Raw genomic sequence first — 23,445 nt, 5'->3', positions numbered from 1 at the left:
AGATGTTTAAAAGAAAAATTATTAAAAAACAGGATTGGAATGAAGATATGATGAGCCACAAACATATCAAACCTGTCACCTTCCTCTCCAACTGGAAGCCCAGGTTAGCCCCTGGTTATAACCCAAAAAGCAAAGGATGGGAAATAGATATTGACAGACCACCCAGGAACAGCTATCCTGTAGGCTACTGCCCTGGCATAGGAGGTGTAGACTTCAATTTCAGAGAATCCCATGAGGAACCTACCCCTCAGCCTCTCCCAAGAGGCCCAAGCTGAAAGTGTGCATACTTAGGTCTCAACCACTGGGCCTAAACCCATACCTCAGCCAGATGCTGAATGCCATCCACCACCTCCTAAATGTCACCAACCCTTCTCTAGCAAGGAATTGTCAGCTCTGCTTGCCCAAAAAACCCCAGCAGATCGCCATCCCAGTAAATGACTTTAATAACTCTAAGGGAACCAGAGTCAACATGACCAAGCCTGGGATTCTAGGTTGTCAGGTGTCTATATGCTACTCAAGGCCCCACAGTGCATTAAAAGCCAAGGGAGAACAGTTCAGGTGGACAATCTGACAAACAAACAGTATGCCAATATCGCTAATATTAACTCTTCCTTGGCTACTGAACCTTGGTGAAAACCCCAGGTAGGCCTCCTTTGCGTGTGTGGGAATTATGCCTACCAGTGCCTCCCTGCTAACTGGGAAGGAGTCTGCACAGTAGCCGCCATCACCCCCCAGGCAGATATCATCCCTGCGAACCAATCCCTTATGGTGCCCCTAAGGGCACATATGAGAACAAAAAGGGCAATACAAGTCATCACTTTGTTAATTGGCCTGGGAATAACCGCTGGGATAGGCACAGGGGTTGGAGGAATAGTTTTCTCCATGACTTTCTATCACAAATTATCTAACGATTTCTCTGATGACAAGGAACAAGTAGCTTCCTCCCTGATAGCATTACAAGACCAGGTAGACTCCTTGGCAAAAATGGTCCTCCAGAACAGGCAAGGATTCGATTTACTCACTGCAGAGAAGGCGGGGCTCTGCCTCTTCCTTAATGAAGAATGATGCTTCTATGCCAACAGATCAAGAGTAATGAGAAACATGGTCCAACAGCTAAGGGAGTGCTTGGCCAAAGGAAGGAGGAATTAGAGAAGTCTTGGTTCTCACGGACAGACACATGGAGCTGGTTATCCTGGCTTTTTTTTGTCTTTTTTGTGACCGGCTGCACCGCACTCAGCCAATGAGTGCACCGGCCATCCCTATATAGGATCCGAACCCGCAGCAGGAGCGCTGCTGTGCTCCCAGCACCGCACTCTCCAGAGTGCGCCATGGGGTCGGCCCTGGTTATCCTGGCTTTTGCCATTTGTCGGACCAGTGTTAATAATTAGCCCTCCTGTTTGTCCCATGTATTTTAAATTGCCATGTTAGGGTTGTTTCAACTCGTTTAGAGTCAATCAAATTACAGATGGTCCTGTCACCCCAAGAATATACTTACATGCCATTAAAGGATAGAAAATCTGAAGGTGATGCTCACTCCAGAGTTTAGAGAGAGTATCAAAGGGGGGAAATGTTGAGAAAACTCAAAGTTAAAAATTTGCCTTGCCTTTGTAATGCCTCTGTAACCAAGTTTGTTTATCTGCAAGGCCACATGAATTCAGCCTAGCTGTTAATCAACTGCATGCATTCCTCGCTTCTATAACCATGCTTGCTTACCTGCTTGGACCACAGGAGTTCTGAGAAGCCAAAACTTGCAGCTGCCTGTTTCAGATGTCTGTTGAGAAACTGAAACCCCAAACCCAGAAGAGTCCGCCTGTGAAAAGCCCCGTAAAACCTGAGCTCGGGGTCCATATTTTGGAGCATTAGCTTGTCTGGGCCCACCAGTGTAATAAATACCTGACTCTCCAACCCTCCAAGTGTTGGTTGCTTCCTCACCGAGTCCATTTCTGTGACAAAAGTGTTTATTATTTTCCAGAAGAAATGTGAGGATGTTATTTAGAAAAAAGAAAGAAAAAGAAAAATATAGGAGCCAACTCAGAGTCTTCAGAGATTTAATACTTGAAACAAAACTTGCTAAAAGTAATTATGGACCATAACAGCAAATATATTCAGGGACTAACACACTCATATTCACTGAAAATAACTCACAATCTGCCTCTAGAGACTAAGGAAACAATTACCATTGAGAGTCATCATCATGTCCTTTGGAACAAGGAATGAGGTTCTCAATGATAGATGAGTCTGGCTTCCCGGGAAATCATTTCCTAACACAGATACCTTAGCTCTCTGATTTCCAATGTTACACAAAATTGAGGGAGAGACCCCAAGTGGGCTGGCTGTCATTGCAAAGGAAATAACCAACCCTGTTCATGTGGAGTACTGTTTCTACACAGTTTTTTCCTCCCCTAGCCAGAGAGTATTGAGAGTAGAGATGCAGGAAGATTAAAAGTTAATTAAATGTTCTTGTCTGGGATTAATATGAAAATGCCTCAGACTCAGCTTATTAACTCTGGTCCTTAGTACAGTATCTTCAGATGCCTTATTCATCTCTTATCTGGATTCATCTTCATAATACAGATTCTACTTTGTATCTTTTTTTTTTTTTTTGTCCTTTTTGAGACCGGCCGCACTGCACTCAGCCAGTGAGCGCACCGGCCATCCCTATATGGGATCCGAACCCGCGGCAGGAGCGCTGCTGCGCTCCCAGCGCCACACTCTCCCGAGTGCGCCACGGGCTCGGCCCAGTGTTTTGTATCTTTCAAGTGCAACCCTTCTCTCTTCTCCATTCATGAAACAGAAAGGATGCATTTGCATATGGGAATTAGGGTAATTATATAGACATGTTATAACGAGTTATAAAATTAGCAAGAAATAAATTAGACTGAAAACTTCACAAGCATTTCTGCCGTTCCAGAATGCAGTGTAGTGGGAAAAGCACAAGCTTTGGAGGCAAATGGCCATGTGAAGTGATTGTCTTTATAAACCCTGCCAATTACTATGTTAAGTGGCAATATTACATCAAGATCTTGGGAAGTTTAAATTATGAAATCATTTTAAATATTGAAAAGAAAATAACCTCAGGAGAGTGATAATCAGGTAAGGATTATAACAATGCTAGCTGAAAATAGAAAAATCTGGGAACTGAGAAAACAAGGTAAAAGAACATAAATACTTGCGAGAACAGCTAGATACTGGCAATCTAGCCAGCCTAACTATAAAGAACAATTTCTATGGACCTGACATGGAACATAATTTTCAAATGAAGAATTTCCAACTATTTGTTCTTTTCTATATCGGAACCACAAAGGGTACAATCACTGCTAAACAGAAGCTATAAATAGATTAATGAGCCTTTGTATTTGTCATCAGCCTTGTTTACTCGGAAATAAATATTCAAGAAAACCCTTCTTTGTTCTCGAAAGGAATACCAATTTACAAAATTCATTAAGCTGTACTACTGCTTTCAGGAATTTTCCATACCGTACACAACCTAATTCTGCTTCAAATGCCTATTTGAAATCGCTTTGCATGCTGGTAACACTATCGTGCCTTGGAAGGGACTGAGGTCAAAGAATCAATGTGCTTTTATTTTTTCTTTATCTCTAGTTCTTTCATTTCTCTCTCTTTGTTCTCCTAATTTTCCTAACTGATCACGCCAGCAGAGGCAGAACTTCCTGAGGAATATTCCATACAAGAAATGAGCGCTAGATTTAGTCTCTCGTCATATTGGGGACAAATGGTAACACTAAAATGTGTGTGAGATGCATGAATTAGGCTATGTTTAAGATGTTTAAATTAGCATATATTTTAACTGTAATTTGTGTCAGCTCTCCCTGCTCCACTCAGGTGATTCTCTCTTCATCTGTGAACATGCGACTCTCTCCCACTTCTTCATACTGAACTAGAGACGAAATAATGTCTTTTTTTAAAATTAACATTTTCACACCCTTCTCTTTCTTTTCAGTTTCACTGTCATTAGCCTACTTTGGATAATAACTGATGATGATAACTGACAATAAAAATAATGTTTTATCACAGCAGTTCCTTTATTGGTTTGTTTCCTATCTCTATCCACTCTAATTGTGTTCTGTATACTGTGCTAGACCAATCTTCCTAAAAGATGAAAAATAATCTTACCATTTGCCACTAAAATCATCAAGGGACATCTTATGTCTATAAGATGAAATAATTCCTTAGTCTGGTATGTAAAGCTTCAAATCAGGACCAAATCAACCTTCCCAGTCTTATGTCCCATAACTGACTTACATAAATCATTTACTCTACATTAACGTCATAACTTTTACGAAAATCTTTCACTCCATGTGTTAAATGCACTCTCTAACGTTCCTGGTCATGCATCTAACCTAATAAATTGAATATAATGTAATTGCTAATCAGAAAGAAAAATTAAATGTGGAGATATTTCTGAATCTCACAGAATCTGGCCTTGAGGTACTGTTCTTGTAATCTTTGCCCAAGCAGTATCACCACAAGAAAACCAAGTCATATGTTCACAAGCAAACATGACAGAACAGTAATTCATTTTATCAAATGATTCTCAGTTTCTAAGTACAAGTACATCTCTTCCATGAAGACAGGGACTTTTGTCTGTTTCTCATCTGGGGAATCCTCATTCCCCAACATTGCCTGGCACCTAGCACGAAATAAATATTTTGGCAGGTGAATAAACTACAGTGGAGCAATAGAAAAAAACAGTTCACATACAGTCTTTGTTTTAATATTTATTGGTTGAAATAGATCTTCAATGCGTACTTTGTGTTTATATAAATCTTACATTCTCTTAAAGATTTTTTCTTTTATTTGGAGTTTTTTGACCTCGAAATGAACTTAACATATTTGCATTTGATTTTTATAGACTTCTTTTTAGATTTTAAAACTAAATTTGAGAAACCATGCATATTGTACACCTGACTTAATAATCCAAAGAATTATTTGCACTTTCAAAAAAGCCACAAAAAGGCTGAACTGAAGTTAAATGAACTATATGTTCTAAATTTTCCAAGTTTCATTTCTGAATAAAGAAATATTTATTCAGTATTATATATTGCTTGCTGTCTAATAAGTCAGATTGTCACAGACGCCTCAGTAAATTATTTCCATATTTAAATTATATCTTAGTCCACTTTATCTCAGAGATGATCTTGTCAATATTAAACATTGTGCCATATGCAGTATTAGCCCAAAAGCTTAAATAAGAACTAAACTTGTTTTTAGACTGGATATTTTAACCTTAAAACTATATATCTATATATACAAATATGGTATGCTGCATATTATATTTAACATTTCAAGTAACTTAAATATATTTAGCAAACATTTCAGGTAATTTAAATATATTTAGCAAACATTCAGCCAAACACTTTCATGAAAAGATATTGTCCTTAGAATAAGAAGTTAATGAATGTCTAGACATAGTACTAAGCCTATGAAACTTGAAAATCTAAGTCTGCTCTATCATTAAGAAAAAGATTTTTAATCTACTGAATCGTGGTGCAGATACAAAAGTGCTTAGCATGACAAAATTACCAAAATAAAAACATTTCAAAGGTTATTTAGTTCTAGCAATATTAACTATACTGTACTTATGGATAATTTAATATTTGCTTCTTAAATTTTATATAAATCTCTTTTTAACAAGCTAAAAAAGCACACAAAAATAGTTCAAACTATAATCTGTTGTAGTTCTAGCAATATTAACTATACTGTACTTATGGATAATTTAATATTTGCTTCTTAAATTTTAAATAAATCTCTTTTTAACAAGCTAAAAAAGCACACAAAAATAGTTCAAACTATAATCTGTTGTTTTTTATCCTTGTTAGCTCATCACAAATAACTCAACAAAACAATGCTTGAATATCAGCTCTATTAAAATACAATATTTGAATAGATCCCATCACTTCACCCATTTGCTATACTGGATCCCAAAACAGGCTGTCGACAGACAGGACAAGTGCAATTCTCTGAGAGCCATCGGTCAATACAGTGAATGTGGAATTCGTGCATGCAAGGTAATTGCCTGAGCTTGTTTCCAGCTACATAGTCACTAATACAAACACTACAGACTTTACCTAGTTCACTATCAGTACTGTTATGCTCATAGTTCCGGGTAGAAAGACTGTCAATCTGCTCTTTGGTTAAACCATGTATTTGACCATCATCACCTTCACTTAGTAAAAAGAAGTGAGCAAGGCGAAGAATAGGTAGTGGTCCAGTTTCAACTAAATTGTTTGAATGTCGCAACTGCCTGCCGCCTCTATTGTCTCTGTTTTGGGTGTGAAGCCGGGTAGTCTCATTTTCATCACTCATTTCAGTGCTGTCTTCTTGGGCCTGCCTGTCTTGAGAGAAACCTTCACTGTGCTGGCTGCTGTCATTAACTGACTGCATCTCTGGTAAATGCTGACCATTTCTCTGAATCTCTGACTCGGATTCGGCTTCCATTGGAGAACTCAATTCTCCAAAGCCAGTTGTAATCTGCCTTAAGATTGACTGAAGAGCCATGGATGATGGCTCAACAAGCTCATTCTCAGAATTCCTATGAAGAGGAATTGTTATGGTGCTAACATAGGTTTGAATACCTGATCGCTCTAAATGAGAAACATTTCGGTGAAAGCCCCCCCTATTGCTTTCATTAGTGACTGTATTTTCTGCTAGCCCTACTCTAGATCGAGTTCTATTTGCAATAATGTCCCGATCTCTATCTTCTCCAGGATGAATCCTCACTTGAATGTCCAGTATGATTGTTGGGTGATGTCGTACAGCAGTTGAGGATCTGCTGGCTTCTTCTCCTTCTTCTACTGTGATTCTTGACACAAGCCTTGAATTGGAGAACGGAGTATATGCAATACCTCTGCGTTCTCTATCTTGTTCTACAAAGACACGAGTTATACCTCTCCTCCTCACAGACCTTCTAATGGTTTGCTGTAAAGGTCTACTTTCTCTTTGAGAATGATGATAAAAGGTGCCACTCTGTCTCTGAATTGGTGAATGATTTCGACTACTGAGAGTAGACTGTAATCTTATTGGCTCTAATCTTTGGTTTGTATTCCTCACAGTAACATTAGTTCTAGCCCTGTTTTCCCAAACATGTGCTGCTCCAAATCGCTGCCCCTCCCTTTGCCTGAGTTCACTACTACCTGACTGGTTTGTGTGACTACTACCGAAATTAACACGTGGATCACTAGTTCTAGGAATGCCAACTGCTCCCCCAATTCGATTTCTTAGCCTTCCCAGTGTTGAGAAAGATCCTTCTACTGAATTCTGCCCTCTTGAACCAAGCCTAGTCCTTGGAATGTTAGAACTGCTACCATTGAAATTCACTGAGGTTTGGCTTCTTGTTCGCCTAGCCACAGGACTAGTTGATCTTTGTTGACTATTTCTAGTACGATTTCTGCTAATACTTGAAAGTGGAATGCCCGTATAACCTTCTCCATGAATTTCATATTGTCTATTCTCATGATTTACGTGGATTTCCAGACTAAACCAAAACTCTCCACTGTTTAGGTTTGTTCGACTCGCAGCTCTCCAAGTTTGGTTCCCATTTTGTCCACTTCGAGTTGCATTTCCTGTGTGACGAAAGGTGTTCAAACATTCTAGCAGAGAATCTCCATTTGAACTTTCTCTAGGAACTTCTGAGTCTAGAAAGCAAATCAAATCTACTTAAGATCAATTCCTAAAATCTAGCTTTAATCCTTATTGAAAGCTTGTAAGAAAAAAAAAGTTTTTACTACATTAAAGAATATCTGTGCATTTTAATGAAAGAAAAATGGTAAAAACCTGAACTTTCTAAAGGAAAAGTACACACCATAGCATACTATAAAAATTAAAATACTACTTATGTAATTGCAAAACTTTAAGTACTATTTATGCAAAGCTGTTGAGAAATCCTCACTCCTACCTTCTATCTGCCTTTTGACAAAATATTAAGACAAATGAGAAATATATCCAATACCCAAATTATACATTTAAATTGCTTTACTAAAACAAACAAAACAAACAAAAAAAATGCTTTACAAGGGGGCTGGCCAGTTAGCTCAGTTAGTTAGAACACAGTGTTATAACCAAGGTCAAGGGCTCAGATCCCCCTACAAACAGCTGCCAAAAAAAAAAAGAAGAAGAAGAAATAAAATAAATAGCTTTACTCATATAGTAATAAAATCACACAAAGGGGCAAATTTTATGTAAGATTCATCCTGTATCTGTGAAATCTTTTTGGTAAAGCTAACTCAATCAACATTTTCACAACTATGTATTTTTGTAACCTTAGGAGTTTTATGCTACTTCTCAGTAACTGCCAAAAGTGTTGCTTTCTGGCTTTCTGAGTATGTTAGAACCACATTATGACATTTGTATTTGTCTTTGTGTGAAAATGGGAGACTGCAGGCAAGTCACTAAAGTTCTCTATGGCTGTACCCTTGTCTGTGAATTGGAGAAAATGATAGCACCAATCTCATAGGGTTATTATAAATGAGGATAAAATAAGATAATTTATGTAAAATAATTAGCATTAATACCTGGCATATAGGAAGCACTCAATAAATGTTAGCTGTTATATATAATATAACAAAATATATTTTCTATTCATTTTGAATGTAAGCTCCATGAAGATAAAGATCTTTGTCTTGTTTTAGTCACTGTTAAATCCCCAGCCTCTACGACAGTATCTGGTACAAATCAGACTTTCATTTAATATTCTTGAATAAATCAATTTAGAAGTAAATGTGTTCCAGATAATCTTCTTTGACTATGATAATGCCATTGTGCCAATCTTAATTTTCCGTTTTTAATGAGTTCATCGTATAAAGTGCAAAACTCAATGAAAAGCATTCTGATGCACATTAACTATACAGACTTCAATTTCAAAGTTTGTTCTACTCGAGGCCGGCCCAGTGGCGCACTGGAGAGCGCGCCGCTTGGGAGTGCGGCGGCGCTCCCGCCGAGGGTTCAGATCCCATGTGGAGACCGGTTCCCGCTCACTGGCTGAGCGCGGTGCGGGCGCAACGCCGAGGGTTGCGATCCCATTACCAGTCAGTAAAAAAGACAAAAAAAGGAAAAAAAAACCAAAAAAAAAAAAAAAAAGTTTGTTCTACTCGAAAATAGCTACTAAATGAGATTGCTTTGGTACTACAATCTCCCTCATAAAAGTTTTTTTAAGTGTTGAAGTTAATTTGCTGTTAATCAGTTGCTGGTGCCAATAAAATAAATAGCAATCTTAGCTATATTCTAAAGATGATGAAGTATTTTGTATTTGATGAGCACATTTTCCATTAAAGCACATTCAAAAGAACAGTATTACTGATTATATCAATACTGTATAACTTATATATCTGAACACAAAGAAGAAAATGAGTTAATATCCAATTTCCATTCTAGTTTTCAAAAAGATATGAGCAAAAGGCAGGTAAAAATTAATTATTCTAAATGCTACTTCCTTCTTTGATTAACTAGAAAGTAGCAATGATGGTCTGTTTGAAAGAGCTTGCTAATCTCAAATCTATCCCACTCTTCTTCCATTGTAAAAGCATTGTAAATGGGCATGTGGACAGCCTGGCAGTTAGGTGTGGCCATATAACTAAATTCTCATCAATGGAATGGGAGTAAAAATGATACATCTTACTTTCAGGCTGGTGCTAGGACCTTTTTCCTGCAAGCTGGAACTTAGATATGGTTGTGATTTAGCTTGATCATGCAAATGATATCTGGAGTAGCGGTGGCCCATAAAACTTTCTGCAACAGTGAAGTTGTTCTGTATTTGTGCTGTCCAATACAGAAGCCACTAGCCACATGTGACTTTTGAGTACTTGAATGTGGCTACTCTGACTGAAGAATTAAATTTTAAATTTTATTTAATTTTAATTTAGACTGAAATAGTCACATGTGCCTAGTAACTACTACACTAGACAGCACAATTATAGAACTGCTCTGCTAGTTGGGTGGGTCCCAGGAGAATTTACAGAGCAGCCTGTCTGCCTTCCCTGGACTGTTAACATGAGAGAGAGATAAATTTCTATCTTTTTAAGCCATTGCATTTTGTGGTTTTTATACAGACTTCACTGTTACTAATACAATGATTTTGATATAATATGTGAAACTACTACTAATAAATACCTTTCAGGAGGGAAGTAGAACTGATAAGAGAGACATAAAAGTTGTCTTTTACTTTTAACTCTATATACTTCCATTTAGTGTGAATTTTTTTATAAGTATGAGTACTTTGCTTTTTTTTTTTTTTTTTCCTTTTTGTCTTTTTTCATGACCGGTAATGGGATCACAACCCTCGGTGTCGCGCCCGCACCGCACTCAACCAGTGAGCGGACCGGTCTCTATATGGGATCCGAACCCTCGGCAGGAGGGCTGCTGGGCTCCCAAGCGCCACACTCTACCGAGTGCGCCACCGGGCCAGCCCAGTACTTTGCTTTTTATAAGAACTTTTTATATTACAGCTCAGTGTTTTCTCATTAAAATGACAAAACAGACCAACAAACAAAATAAAAAAAAGGAAAACAGGTTTCCTGACTCTGAGTCTTTCTGTATTGTTCCATACATACATTTTTAGAAGCTAAGCTTAGTTATGTCACTTTAGAAAAAGCAGTGTATACATTATAAGATTAAAAAGAACTATGCTGGTAATTAACTTAATTGTATACTATTTCATATATATAAACTCCCTTCAGGCAATCTGTGTGTGTAAGACACTGTATTCACTCCTCTGTCCTATACTGCCTAACCATACTGTTTTGTATATAATACTCACATAAATATTATCTGAATGAATATCACATTAAAACAGGCATATTGAACAAGATCCAATAATTTCATTTCTACCATTGCTCCAAGCAAGCCTGTTCCTTTTGGAAAGGACTCCACAGTACCTATGTTATTTGTCACATTTCTCAAGTCAGGTTGAGATGCTAGCTGTTCCTTGACTCCATATAGCCTCTGTTGTAGTTCCTCTGATGTTATTTCTCCTAAAACAATAAAAAATTGCTCATTTAAGACTTTTAAATTACTGTTTCTGAGAACTCACAAAGAGTAAGACTAATCTTTAGCAAAATGTAGAAGACAACATCTTATTATTTTCATATGTTCTGTAAATTGAAGACAGTTAAAAATACTCAACTGATGCAAATATACATCAGTTTGGGTGTGCTTCATTTATTAATGCTTTATTACAATTTATTAAAATAAGATTTAATTTGAATAATTGGTAAAATGTTCTCAGTTGATATGCTTAGGAATCTATAAGCTATAATTCTGTGGATTTCTGTCAGAGTTAAAAAGAAATTAAGGGAGAATTTCTAGAGAAAATTTCAAATCTTTTTACTTGAATTTTACCCCAATACTTCATTATATGGGTCATCAATAAACAAACATACAATATATAAACATACAAATTTCAGTTAGTTAATTTGTAAAATGAATTTGTCAGATATTTATGGGGCACATTGGACTTTTGGAGGGTTATTAATTCAGCTGAATAAATAAATTATAGCATCCCAGATGAGTCAGAATTGGGTTTTAGATATTTTATTTTTCATTTTATTTTTTAAATAGTCAGCCATCCCAGTTTAAATCATATTTGTACAAATATTAGAGACATAGGATCATATATGTGAATATTTAACACTATTATGTACATTAACCTGTTTGTTAGTTCGGCATTTGTATAATAGGGATCCATGTCCAATATTGTCATCTACTTATATAAAAGTAAGTCAGTGATTTTCTACTTTGTTATATTAAAAAGTTCTTAAATTAACAAAATCAGTACACTATATTTTGGGAAAGGGAAGAAGGGAAAAAAACCCACAATTCTCCTTATTTTGAAATTCTTCCTTCTACTTATGAAAGAAGGTATCTTCTCTTTTATTCATCTCTTACCAGGGGTACCTAATAGATTATGGTCTCTCATTAGCCGATAATCTTCTTCACTGAGTTCATTAATAAACTGATAATAGGCTTCTTCTCTGTGGAGACGCTCTTGCTGCCATCTTCTCTCATTTTCATGATGATTATGGCCTTGAGATGAGGTTTCTTCACTACCATCTGATCTAGATCTAGACTGATTCATACTGAGATTCCTGGCTTTCTGTTCAAATAATATATACAAAATTCAAGGTGTTAATGATGGACTACACACGACTTTGTATTTTTAACTTACACTTTTTTAATTTTTAACTTTTGTCTCCTACTTCATTTGCCAAATCTTGCAGTGAGGAACTTACATATAAAATGAAAACTAGCTTCTAGGAGACAGAACACAATTGGACCTTACTTCTTTGCCTAAAGCCATCACTTAAGTCGGACTGGTTTCAGATTCGCTATACACTTCTCATATCTGAATCCTAAAGCAATCATCTCGTTTTTTACCTCTTTGACTCTCTGGTAAAGTTGGTCAAAAAGCCCTCGTTTATTTTTCAAATATCTTGTACTTCATGTTAATGTACAAATTTAGGCTTAAATTATGCATGTTCCTTACTCAATAAACGAAGGGCTATTGGAAGGGTATAATTTATTTCCAGCAAGGCATTCTTTCCAAAATAAGTCTTGTAAATGTAGTATAATCCTCCCTCCCCACCCCCAACTTTGTTGAGGTGAAAATAATTTAGCATGCTATATCTACTGAACAGATCTCTCCTTAAACCCTGACAGGAAGATTTGAAACCCAACAGGAAGCAATATACCATGCACAGCTCTGAGGATTATAAAAGTACATGAGAGCACTTTGTGTCTCCCCACATCAAGCCTCATCCCTAACCCTGGAATGGTTAGTCCCAGGGGGTTCTGAGTGCCATTGAAACTTCCTCACTTTGCCTAAGCAAACATTATTTTTGGATGACATTTAAGTGTCATTCCTGAGAAGCTGACTTTTAAACTATAAGGAAATCAAGGGAGAAAACTCATAGGCCTTTTAACATTTCTTAAACATCTATTAAGTGTTGATAAAACTCACTTGAAGAAATTATCAAACTCACTTAAGGAAATTTTTAAAAATTCAGAGGTTAGCAAACTCACTTGAAGAAATTTTAAAAAATCTAGATGCCCAGATCTCATCCCCAATCCTTGGTTAGAATTTTCCAGAGTAGGGCCCAGGTCTATTGTGGAGCTAATTTGGGTGTCTGGCAAATGAAATAAACTATTCTTGACAATTTCTGGTATGTCACTAAGGAGTATGAATAATACAGCCCCTGACTCAATTGAGACTGAAGGCTCAAATGGCTAGGCTGCCAGTGAAGCAACTGTTGCAACTCTGCCTCTTGAAATACACCAGATGTTTAATAAGCTGCTTTAAATATAAACTGAAATTAGCCTTTGAGTCTAAACTACTGTAAGAGTAAACAAATCTCCAATTTCATGTGTATTGTAACATTAAATTACAAATTCAAAGTTTTTTTTTTTTACACTGGTTATTACATCATTTTGAACAAAAGATCTAGTAGCACAATCCACTCACATGGCGAAGTACCATTACTAAAAGCTTAAGATTTCTTTTCCATTTTCAGAATAATCAGAGCCATAATTAGCAAAGAGACTGTTTGGTAGTACACTGGTTATTACATCATTTTGAACAAAAGATCTAGTAGCACAATCCACTCACATGGCGAAGTACCATTACTAAAAGCTCAAGATTTCTTTTCCATTTTCAGAATAATCAGAGCCATAATTAGCAAAGAGACTGTTTGGTAGATACAGCAATAATATGATTTTTGTAATAAACAACTTAAAAGGTTGAAACCTATCATAAAATCAAGCTACTCTAATATTATTCAAAACTTATAAGCTTCTCTTTAAAGGTAATATTCTTGTACAATTAACCACAATTAAATCAAATTGAATACCTTATTTTCCGTTCAACATGGTTTTAATGTATGCAACGGTATCCATCCTTCAATTGTTTGTGTCATTTTTGAGAGCTGCTCATCTAAAGCAATAAAAGAGAGTTGAATTATTTAGTAAGTGGGTCTTTTTGAAGACCAGGAACGGCTGGTACTCTCCCAAATCTGCCGCAAAGCCAAAGCAAATTCTACTGTGGATCGTGTTAGACACTCACCTAGAAAATTAGATCCCCATACAATTCTCTCATAGAGAGATCCCCATAAAAATCTCTCTCAAGGCCCTTTTCTCTTAGAACAAACAGGCCTTTCCCCCTACACTGTCACTGCTCCTGGGAGTCCGCCTCCTCTCTCAAAGGCCTTCCTTTCGGTCCTGTTCTCATCTGGACGTTGCCAGGGTTAAGTGTCTCCAGTTTAGTTTAGTTCTAAACCTTCACTTCGTTGCCAGCCCCGCCCTCCGTCCCGCTTCTAGTTCCTTTCCTGGCCGTTGCGACGGAAGCTCCCGCCGAGGGTCGGTCCCCACTACAATAAGCAAACTGGGCTCAAGGACCCAACCGAAGTCTTTCCAACTAAGCCCTAAGTAACGCTTCCCTTCGCGACCTATATTCCCACAGGGAAGCAGGTGACAGACGGTGCATCGGGACCAATCACCAGCTCGCGGAGCTTATTAACAGCAGTTAACCAATCCGAGAAGAGGTGGGTGGCCCCAAGGAGCGCCTGCTTTCCTCGGCGTCTCCAGGAAGTAGTGGTGGGACCCAGAGCCCACCTCGCCGGGATCGGGGTGGTCCTCCTCCTGCCCCGAGAAGAACCTGCGGCGGGCGGCGGGCGGCGGTCCTCTCGGAGGCCAGGGGCTGTGGCTGCGAGGCGGGACGGGCTTGCCGCTGCGCCTCCGGAGGCCGCGGCGCCCACTAACCGTCCACTGAGGAGAGAAGCCGGACGGCCGTGCCACACTTAGGCTCGTGCCGCTGGAAGGGAAGCTATGGAGGAGGAACGGCAGGCCCCGGGCGGCCTTTGTCGGCGGCCACTCGGCCAGGCCGCCCCCTCGGCGGAGGGGAGACGCTGCACCGCCCGCCGGGAGCTCGCCGGTGCGCTGGAAAGTGCGTCCGGCGGGAGAACGGTGCCTGCGTTCCGCGTTCCGCCCTCTCAACGGCTGTCACAGGGCCTCCTCCCTTGCGTCCAAATACCCGGCCGTTGAGCGCTCGTGACGGCCGCGCAGTCGCAGAGACACAGCCTGCTTTCCACGCTTGGCAAGTACCAGCATCTTCTCCGCACTTTGGTGTCGCTTGTTTGTCGAGCCTGCTACAGAGCGCGACTCAACTGTTCATCTCTCTTTACTGTCCAGGTATAACGTACTAACCAACACGGCCCTTTACCTTATTGCGTCCTGGGACCTGGAAACGACAAATCCTAATTCTAAAGTGCTTATATTTGTGTTTTTTTCACTTTCCGGCTAGGAAAGCAGTTTGAAACTCCCAACATTCCTCTCTCTGGTTTTATTTCTGAGATGTGACGCTTACCAAACACCTCACCTATTAGTTAAGGTCCTGACTAAGTCTGTGACCAGCTAGATGTAGGCCTCTTTCCTGACATCCCCACCATGGAGATGACAATCACTGCACAGTGCTCACACTGCTATTATTCGTCACCCCTTGGTTCATTCTTTCATTCATTCCTGCATTAACTTTTGAGGGTCTACTATATCCCCATCCTTATGCTGGCACCTGAGTAACAAACAAGATGCAGTCCTTAGCATCAGTGAGCTACCAGTGTAGCAGGGGTATATGAACAAGTTTTTTAAAATCAGCATATTGATATGGATACTACGATGGGAATATATAAGTGATAGGGCACAAGACCCTTCAAGATCTCTCTGCTGCATACCTGTACAGACTGATCTCTTGGCACTTTGGAATTATTTGAAGTTCCTCAACAAGATGTGGAAACTCCTAAGCAACCCCCAACCCTGCTTTCACCCAACTAATTTCTTCTGTCTCCCAGGACTTGGCTCAGATCTCATTTTTAAGGAATTTTTCCTGATACCTCTGAAGTGAAACTCAATCTCCAGCCCAAAATCCAAACACAAAACTAGGCAGATGTCCCTTTTGGGGGCTCCCATAACTCCCTCTGTATGGGTATAACATTATTTTAGCACATGTTCATTTATTTAACAAATACTGAGTATGCCTACGTATTAGATGCTGGTGATAGCTGCGAATCAGAAAAACCGTAATGTCCTTATGGAACAAGGCCTTTGCCATCTTCAAAGGAAAAAGACAGCCATTGAGCAAGTACAGTCAACTCTTGGTATCCGTAGGGGATTGCTTCCAGAACCTCCAGTGGATACCAAAATTTGAAGATGCTTAAGTCCCTGATGTCAAAAGGTGTAGTATTTGCATATAACCAATGCACATCCTCCCTTATCCTTCAAATCTTGTCTAGATGACTTATCCTACCTAATCCAATGTAAATGCTCTGTAAATAGTTATTACACTATATTGTTTAGGGAATAATAACAAGAAAAAAAGTCTATACATGTTTGGTACAGACACAACTATTTTTTTCCAAATATTTTCCACCTGCAGTTGGTTGAATCCACTGATGTGGAACTCATGGACTCATGGATACAGAGGGCCAACTGTACGTATAGAAATCTTCAGTTAATTTACAAGTCTTCCCCACCTAGAGCCTAAACTCATTAAGTGTGGACAAATTATTTTATTCATTTTTATAGTTCCAGAACTTAGCACAGCACCTGGAAGAACATTCTCCTCAGCTTACTGCAGGGATGAGCAAAGAAAAAGCAATCCTTTTGCAAACGGGATTAATGCATGTGAATACCTTAGATATTCTGAGTACAAGTCAGAGAAAAACACATGTGAGATATTCAAAATTTAAGCAGAAATCATCTTAAGTATGCATATGAGTTGTAGAGAGTACAATAGTCCATCAAGTGCAAACACTTTTTAAACGTTAGGTGGAAGAGAGTCAAAAAATGTAAAAATCCAATCAAGTGATTTACCAGATGGGAAGCTGAAGGTTTTTGTAAGTAGAGTCAGGTAATGCATGTAACTTGAATCCAACACCTTGTCTAAGTTTTTGTAGTTCAAAACCTTGCCTAAGTTTTTGTAGTCCAAGACAGTGACTGAAAATGGGTACTAAATATGATAATTAGAAGAGAAAGATGAATCATTCTGGATATCTATTTCTAGGTCTCACAACCTGCCAAAATCTCTGATCTAATTAATCTTAGTTTACTGGATTGGTACCTGACCTTTTTAGTGTGTATGCATCTTTTAACTCCAGTACTTTTTACTATTAAGAATAAAATAGTGTAAAAGAATTAAAACTATAATATTAAAAGGATTCTCTGTATATTTGGTGAGTTATGTATTTGTCATGTTTAAGAGGTTTTGACTTTATAGAATGACAACATTGATAAAAATTTAAAATGCAAAATTCAGTAGTTGATTAGACTTCTAAATTCAAATCTTAAGTTTATGTATGGCATCAGAACAGCTAAGAACAATTTAGTCTTATTAAGTTTTATTATTAATTTAAAAGTGATTAAGAATTTAGGAAGGAGTTACATTCAACAGTTGAAGTACTAATGAATGAGATAAAATATTAACTTTATAAATGTAGTTTACAGTATTTGAAGATGATGAATTAAATAAGTATGTGAATGAGATTGAAAGTTAGTGAAAGGCTAATTCCAAATGACTGCTAAGGTTTACTACACTTATCACTAGAGTAATAAGAGTTATAAACTAAATTTAAAAGCCTAGGGTATGAAGGAGCATGCCTGGGTCCCAGGCAGGAGTGGAAGGCAGCACATACCATCTGTAAGCAGGCAAGGAGCAGGCCGAGGGTCCCAGGCAAGAGCCAAAGGGCAGTACCCATCACCTGGAAGCAGGCAAGGAGCATGCCAAAAACACTACTTCCTCATGGGTGGCCCATCACAGCCACTGCCAGAGCTGCTGCAAAGGTGGCTCGCTGCCACAGCAGTAGCCACAGCCACTGTCTGGGTGGCCTGTCAGACACTTGACTGCATTGACACAAGGAGAGTCATCAGTGGAGACTGAAAGAAGAAGACAAAGTTTCTCTCCTCAAAGCCCACTCCAGAGTAATAGAAGAAGCAACTGTTCTTCCAGATGACCAGACATCAATGTAGAGTTACTAGATAGATGAAAATCTAAGAAAATATGACACCACCAAAAGAATACAGTAATTTTCAAATACCAGACCCTATAGAGTAGGAAACCCTTGAAATAACTGAAAAGGAATTCTAAGCAACAATCTTAAGGAAACTCACTGAAATGCAAGAAGTCTCACTTAGACAACGTTAATGAAACAAGAAAAAAAATCCAGGATATGAAGGAGGAAATTTACAAAGAGATTAATACCTGAGCAACAATCTTAAGGAAACTCACTGAAATGCAAGAAGTCTCACTTAGACAACGTAATGAAACAAGAAAAAAAATCCAGGATTAATACCTTAAAAAAGAATGTAGCTGAACTCATGGAACTGAAAGATTCACTCAACAAAATAAAAAACACAACCGAGATCTTAAGCAGCAGGCTAGAACAAGCTGAAGAAAGAATTTCTGATCTTGAAGATAGTCTTATAGAAATAACCCAAGCAGACAAAAAAAAAAAAAAAAAAAGGAAAAAAAATTTTAAAAAATGAAGAAAATCTAAGAGAGCTAGCACAAACATTCAAATCATGGGTGCACAAACATTCAAATCATGGGTGTTCCAGAAGGGGAGGAGAAAGGAAAAGGTGTAGAAAACCTATTCAAGAAAATAATGACATAAAACTTCCCAGGTATAGGGGGAGATGTGGACCTTCAGATCCAGGAGGCTCAGAAATCCCCAAACAGATTCAACCCAAAAAGATCCTCTCCAAGATACATTATAGTCAAACTGGCAAAACTCAAAGACAAAGAGAGAATCTTTAAAGAAGCAAGAGAAAAGCATCAAGTCACTTATAAGGGAGCCTCTATCAGACTAACAGCAGACTTCTCAATAGAAACTCTACAGGCCAGAAGAAAATGGGATAATATATTCAAAATACTAAAAGAAAAAAAACTGCCAGCAAAGAATACTATGCCCAGCAAGGATATCTTTCAGAAATGAGGGAGAAATCGTGTATTTTCCTTACAGACAAAAACTGCAGAGTTCACCACCATGTGACCAGCCCTGCAAGAAATCCTCAAGGGAGTTCTGCATCTGGAATCCAAAAACGATAATTACTACCACAAACACACAAGAAAGAACAAAATCCACTAGGAGAACAAAAATGCAAACAAGAGAAAGAAACTAAATCTTACCACCACAAAAAACCATAATGACAACGAATCAAAAGCAAACAAACTCTCAGTCTCTTTGGAAGAAGATACAGAAACAATTCATTTTTCTAAAACTAGTAAGTAAAAGGGAATAGTCAAACATTTATCCTGTCTTTCTTATATGAATTCTTCCTCAGGGTAACCATAAATAGCTGAGGAGGGAATATTTCTGTCTATTGAAGTAACCTAGCTAGTATAAAGAGGGAATAAAATAATTAGAATATGGTATTTTGCAATTCCGAATTGAAATAATGGATCTAGCAAATGATCATCAAGGACTGCCAACGTCACAGAGAGATCAGACATAGTGGGCCTCCTGCAGTAAGAGCATATTCTTATGCTCTGAAGCCGTATCTAACCTAAGTGAGACCAAGACTCGAGATCCAGCAACCAATCATCAGGAAATGCTGGTGATGGTAGAACATGTTAAATGACACTACTGGGATTGAGCCAGAAAATCCAGACCCTGGGAAACTTTATAGGGTAAAGGGGAAAAAATTAGATTAAGGAGGAACTTATAGATTAAAAGAAATTTAAGTGACAGCTGACAAAGCAACCAATGAAACAAGCAGAACTTGTTTGGATCCTGATGTAAACAAATTGATTGTAAGAAAGAAAGAGGAAGGGGGAGAGAATTAGAAAAATTTAAACATGTTTAGTGTTTGATTATATTAAGGAATTATTGATTTTTAAAATATGAAAAAATAAAAGCCTAAGGTATAATAGGGCATTGAATTTGGAATTAATAAATTGAATATTAACTTTTTTAAAGCAAAGATCTTTTTAAAACATATTTTCTTTATTTTCTTATATATTTTTAAAACATTTATATGTATTTATTTCATATGTTAATAACAAACTTTTGAACTATCTTTGCATTCATTTGCTTTCTGTTTGTTTGCTTTTAATTAGAAACACAAAAATATGAGAGGTGAGACGTTGCTTGTGGTTAAGACTCAGATGTACATATTTATTACTTTTGTATATCTTGTTCATAGTTGACTCCCTGGAACTTAGTGAGCAATAAATGCATATTTATTGAATATGTATATGATTAAGTGAATAAATGGCGTGAAGAATGAGTGAATAAAATATCACTTCCTCTCCCGTTTTAAGAATGAAGACATTCAGTCTCAAGACATTAAGTAACTTGCTCCAAGAATTATTAATGGAAACCCTGAAGATCCTGTTGCCAAGCTGAGGACTCACTATAGTGCATCTACTCTTAGTATCAATGGAAATACAATGTAAGAAAGAGAGGGACAATTGCCATAAAAGGACAAGAATCTTAATATCTGCTTAAGCATTGACTAAAATGAGCTATGAGACAGAAAGATAATGAACGAAATCATTACTGAATCAGTATGGTAGATGAAGAGTCTGAGAAGAAGAAAAGAATATTTTACAACCTCATAAGAGAAAGCTATAAAACTAGTGACTGAATAGGTGAATTAGACAAGAATGCTGAGAAATTAAAGGAAACCCCAAGAATTATTTGCGTGGTGGTATGGTCAATGTTTGTATCCCCCCAAATTCGCATGTTGAAACCTAATCTCCAATACACTTTGGGTTGTAGTTCCTTTCCACTCTTAGCATAGCAAACACTACCTCAATTGAATCATGGTGAAATGTGACCCTAATTTTGATCTAGTGTCCAAAAGTGGGAGGTGGGGGGGGGACATTCTTATAAGGGTCCTCTTCATCTGAGACTTCTGCATAGCAAGGGAAGGAGGGCATCGTCATTGATCCTGCAGGCCCACTGGTGCAGGGGAATACGGGGGTTCAACGGTGCATCTACCTAGCAATGAGCTGTATCCTCATTCCATAACTCAGGTTCCTCTCCTTCGCCCGTGGGACTTTGTCTTTAGCATAGGAAATCTGCCTTGACTGAGCATTCAGCCTTCACTGTAGTTTGTTGTAGTACAAGTTAGGCCTGAGCTTGCTCTTCAGCTCAGTCTGTCCTCCACCTGCAGGCGATGACAGTCTGTTACAGTGCTATCAAGCCGGCCCTCTGACTCTTACATTCCACTTTTAATTCATGATTAACTGACCTGAGCCTGTCATTTTCTCTCTTTGGTACATCAATAGTACTTAGCAGCAGTCATCCAATTCTACAGTCTCTTCAACAACTACTTCTGGATATCTCTCAAGCACCAGTGACATTGCTGCAGCCAGGGCAATTCTCTTCTACCTGCAGCACATTCCAACTCACTACAGATGCAAGGCTGCTTCTGTAAGCCAGGGGCTGTCGATGCTCCACCAAGGTCCTCATGGCATGTTGTCTAGAGGATCATTCAACTCCAGAAGTCCATCCTGCTTCCAAGAATTCTTCCAGGTATCAACTATCTTAGGTCAGACTCCTGAAAAACAGAGCCTGCGTCGGTGATTTGTTGATGGAGTACTCTTCAAGAAAAACCTTTCCGTAGTGAGGGAGGAAGGACAGGGAAGGGGAAAGAGCCAAACAAGGATGTGCTAAAGTCTAACGAGAGCTTGGGCCTTTTACTTAGGAAAACTCACCCTATCTCCCTGTGCCTTGCTAACCCTTTTAGGAATCATCAGCTCTGATATCGCCTCTTTTGATTCATGGATGTTGGCTGGGTTTTCCTTCTATGTGTTATCACATGATTTTATCATTGTCTTTCTACTTTCTATTTGAGGAGAGGAAAGAGAAAAGAATTTTCCAAAATACACATGCTACTCCTCTCTCTAAGGATCTCAGTGTGCCTTAGGGTGGGGGGAGGGTAGGAGAGTGTATCCATCCATATATATATCTTTTACACACACATATGCACATACACATTTTTTTTTAACTCCTCAGATGATTATGATATATCCATAGCACTACTCCAAAACCCTTAATACCCACTAGCCCAGTGGTTCTCAATTCTGGCTACATATCAGACTCCTCTAAGGAGCTTTTAGAAATACTGATGCATGGGCCTGATTCCCAAAACATTCAATTGGTCTGGGATGGGAACTCCGTATCAGTGAGTTTTTTTTTTTGGCTTCCAGATTACTCTAACATGCAATTAGGATTGAGAGCCCCTGGACTAGACTATGATGTTTATGGGGCAGACCTCTGGTCTCATTGCTCTAGATATTTCCAGAGCCAGCTCAGTATCTGTAGTAGGCGTACAGTAAATATTGAATAAATGAATAAATGATTGAAAAAGGTAGAGAAGTAAGTGTAATTTCTCCCTATTTTTGGCATAAACTGACATTCAACAATATTAAACCACACTTATAAGTAAAATTGACCAGAGCTAATCTTCCATTTTGATTACAAATATCCCTGGAAGTATGATCCGCAGAAGAGTCCTGTGAGTCTCAAATAGCTTTAGGTAGGATCCTGAAGCTCCTCACCTTTCCTGGCTTTCAGCCTCCAAAGGTAATTATCTCTGCCCTGTATACGTTAAACAGAGGTCGAAAGTTATCAAATTGTACACAAATTTATAAAAAAAACAGCCTTGGCAAAGGAGTTTAAGATTAAAGCATGTTCATTTTACTAAAAGAGACATCGGAACAGGGATGGACAAGTTCATGTAAAGGTCAATGTTAGAAGAAAAGGAAATAAACATTTATGAGGACCCATCATGTTCTAAACAACATGCCAGCTGTTTCATAGCAGCGAGCAGGGCACAGCATTCAACAGCAGCTCAGTAAGTACTGTGGATGGCTTAATGGGGTAGGCATGGAGCAGAGAGCTGGCGGGAGGGGGAGTGGCTACTGCGTAAGCAGCCCACGAGTGCCCTGTTGAAACCGTCTTTTTTTTTTTTTTCTGACTGGTAAGGGGATGGCAACCCTCAGCACAGCGCTGTCTGCACCACGCTCAGCCAGTGAGCCTATCGGCCATCCCTATATAGGATCCGAACCTGCAGCCTGGGTGCTACCAGCGCTGCACTCTCCCGAGTGAGCCACGGGCCGGCCAGAAACCGTCTTTTTAAATATGAAAGACAGGGCCGCCCGTGGCTCACTTAGGAGAGCGTGGTGCTGATAACACCAAGTCAAGGGTTAAGATCCCCTTACTGGTCATCTTTTGAAAATAAATAAATAAATATGTAAATATATAAATAAATATGAAAGACACCATATCTGGAAGAGACTACAACAAACTGGGTTGGGAACGAAGAGAACAGGAGACAACACAAATCTGGAAGTACAGGTTGGCAGCTGGGAGAATCGAGAAAAAGAACAAAAAATGAGGTATAAAGCTGTTGCACAGTTCAGAAAGCTAGATCTATTAAAAA

The 23,445-nt window shown here is 38.5% G+C and overlaps 1 protein-coding gene and 1 long non-coding RNA gene across 3 annotated transcripts; one reads left to right on the top strand and one right to left on the bottom strand.

Annotated features, from left to right (window-relative positions):
- Window positions 1–4,723: 4,723 nt before the first annotated feature.
- Window positions 4,724–14,682, bottom strand: RNF6 (ring finger protein (C3H2C3 type) 6). Of its 2 annotated transcripts, none has more exons than XM_008589655.1 (6): window positions 14,617–14,682; window positions 13,857–13,939; window positions 11,899–12,106; window positions 10,890–10,985; window positions 5,818–7,655; window positions 4,724–5,691 (listed from the first exon to the last, which is right to left on the bottom strand). In XM_008589655.1, the coding sequence occupies exons 3-5, from the start codon at window positions 12,086–12,088 to the stop codon at window positions 5,920–5,922; spliced, it is 2,022 nt and encodes a 673-aa protein (XP_008587877.1). In that variant the 5' UTR covers window positions 12,089–12,106; window positions 13,857–13,939; window positions 14,617–14,682; the 3' UTR covers window positions 4,724–5,691; window positions 5,818–5,919. The 2 variants fall into 2 exon arrangements, with proteins under 2 accessions (XP_008587877.1, XP_008587876.1); XM_008589654.1 differs by lacking the exon at window positions 14,617–14,682 and adding an exon at window positions 14,069–14,351.
- Window positions 14,683–14,999: 317 nt separating this feature from the next.
- LOC103605069 lies at window positions 15,000–20,692 on the top strand. The gene is made up of 2 exons (XR_551770.1): window positions 15,000–15,192; window positions 20,315–20,692. It is a non-coding gene; the product is annotated as an uncharacterized LOC103605069 (long non-coding RNA).
- Window positions 20,693–23,445: the final 2,753 nt, after the last annotated feature.

This window comes from Galeopterus variegatus, unplaced genomic scaffold (assembly GCF_000696425.1).
Source record: "Galeopterus variegatus unplaced genomic scaffold, G_variegatus-3.0.2 Scaffold5572, whole genome shotgun sequence".
NCBI lineage: Eukaryota > Metazoa > Chordata > Mammalia > Dermoptera > Cynocephalidae > Galeopterus > Galeopterus variegatus.
This window is presented reverse-complemented; position numbering and strand designations above follow the sequence as displayed.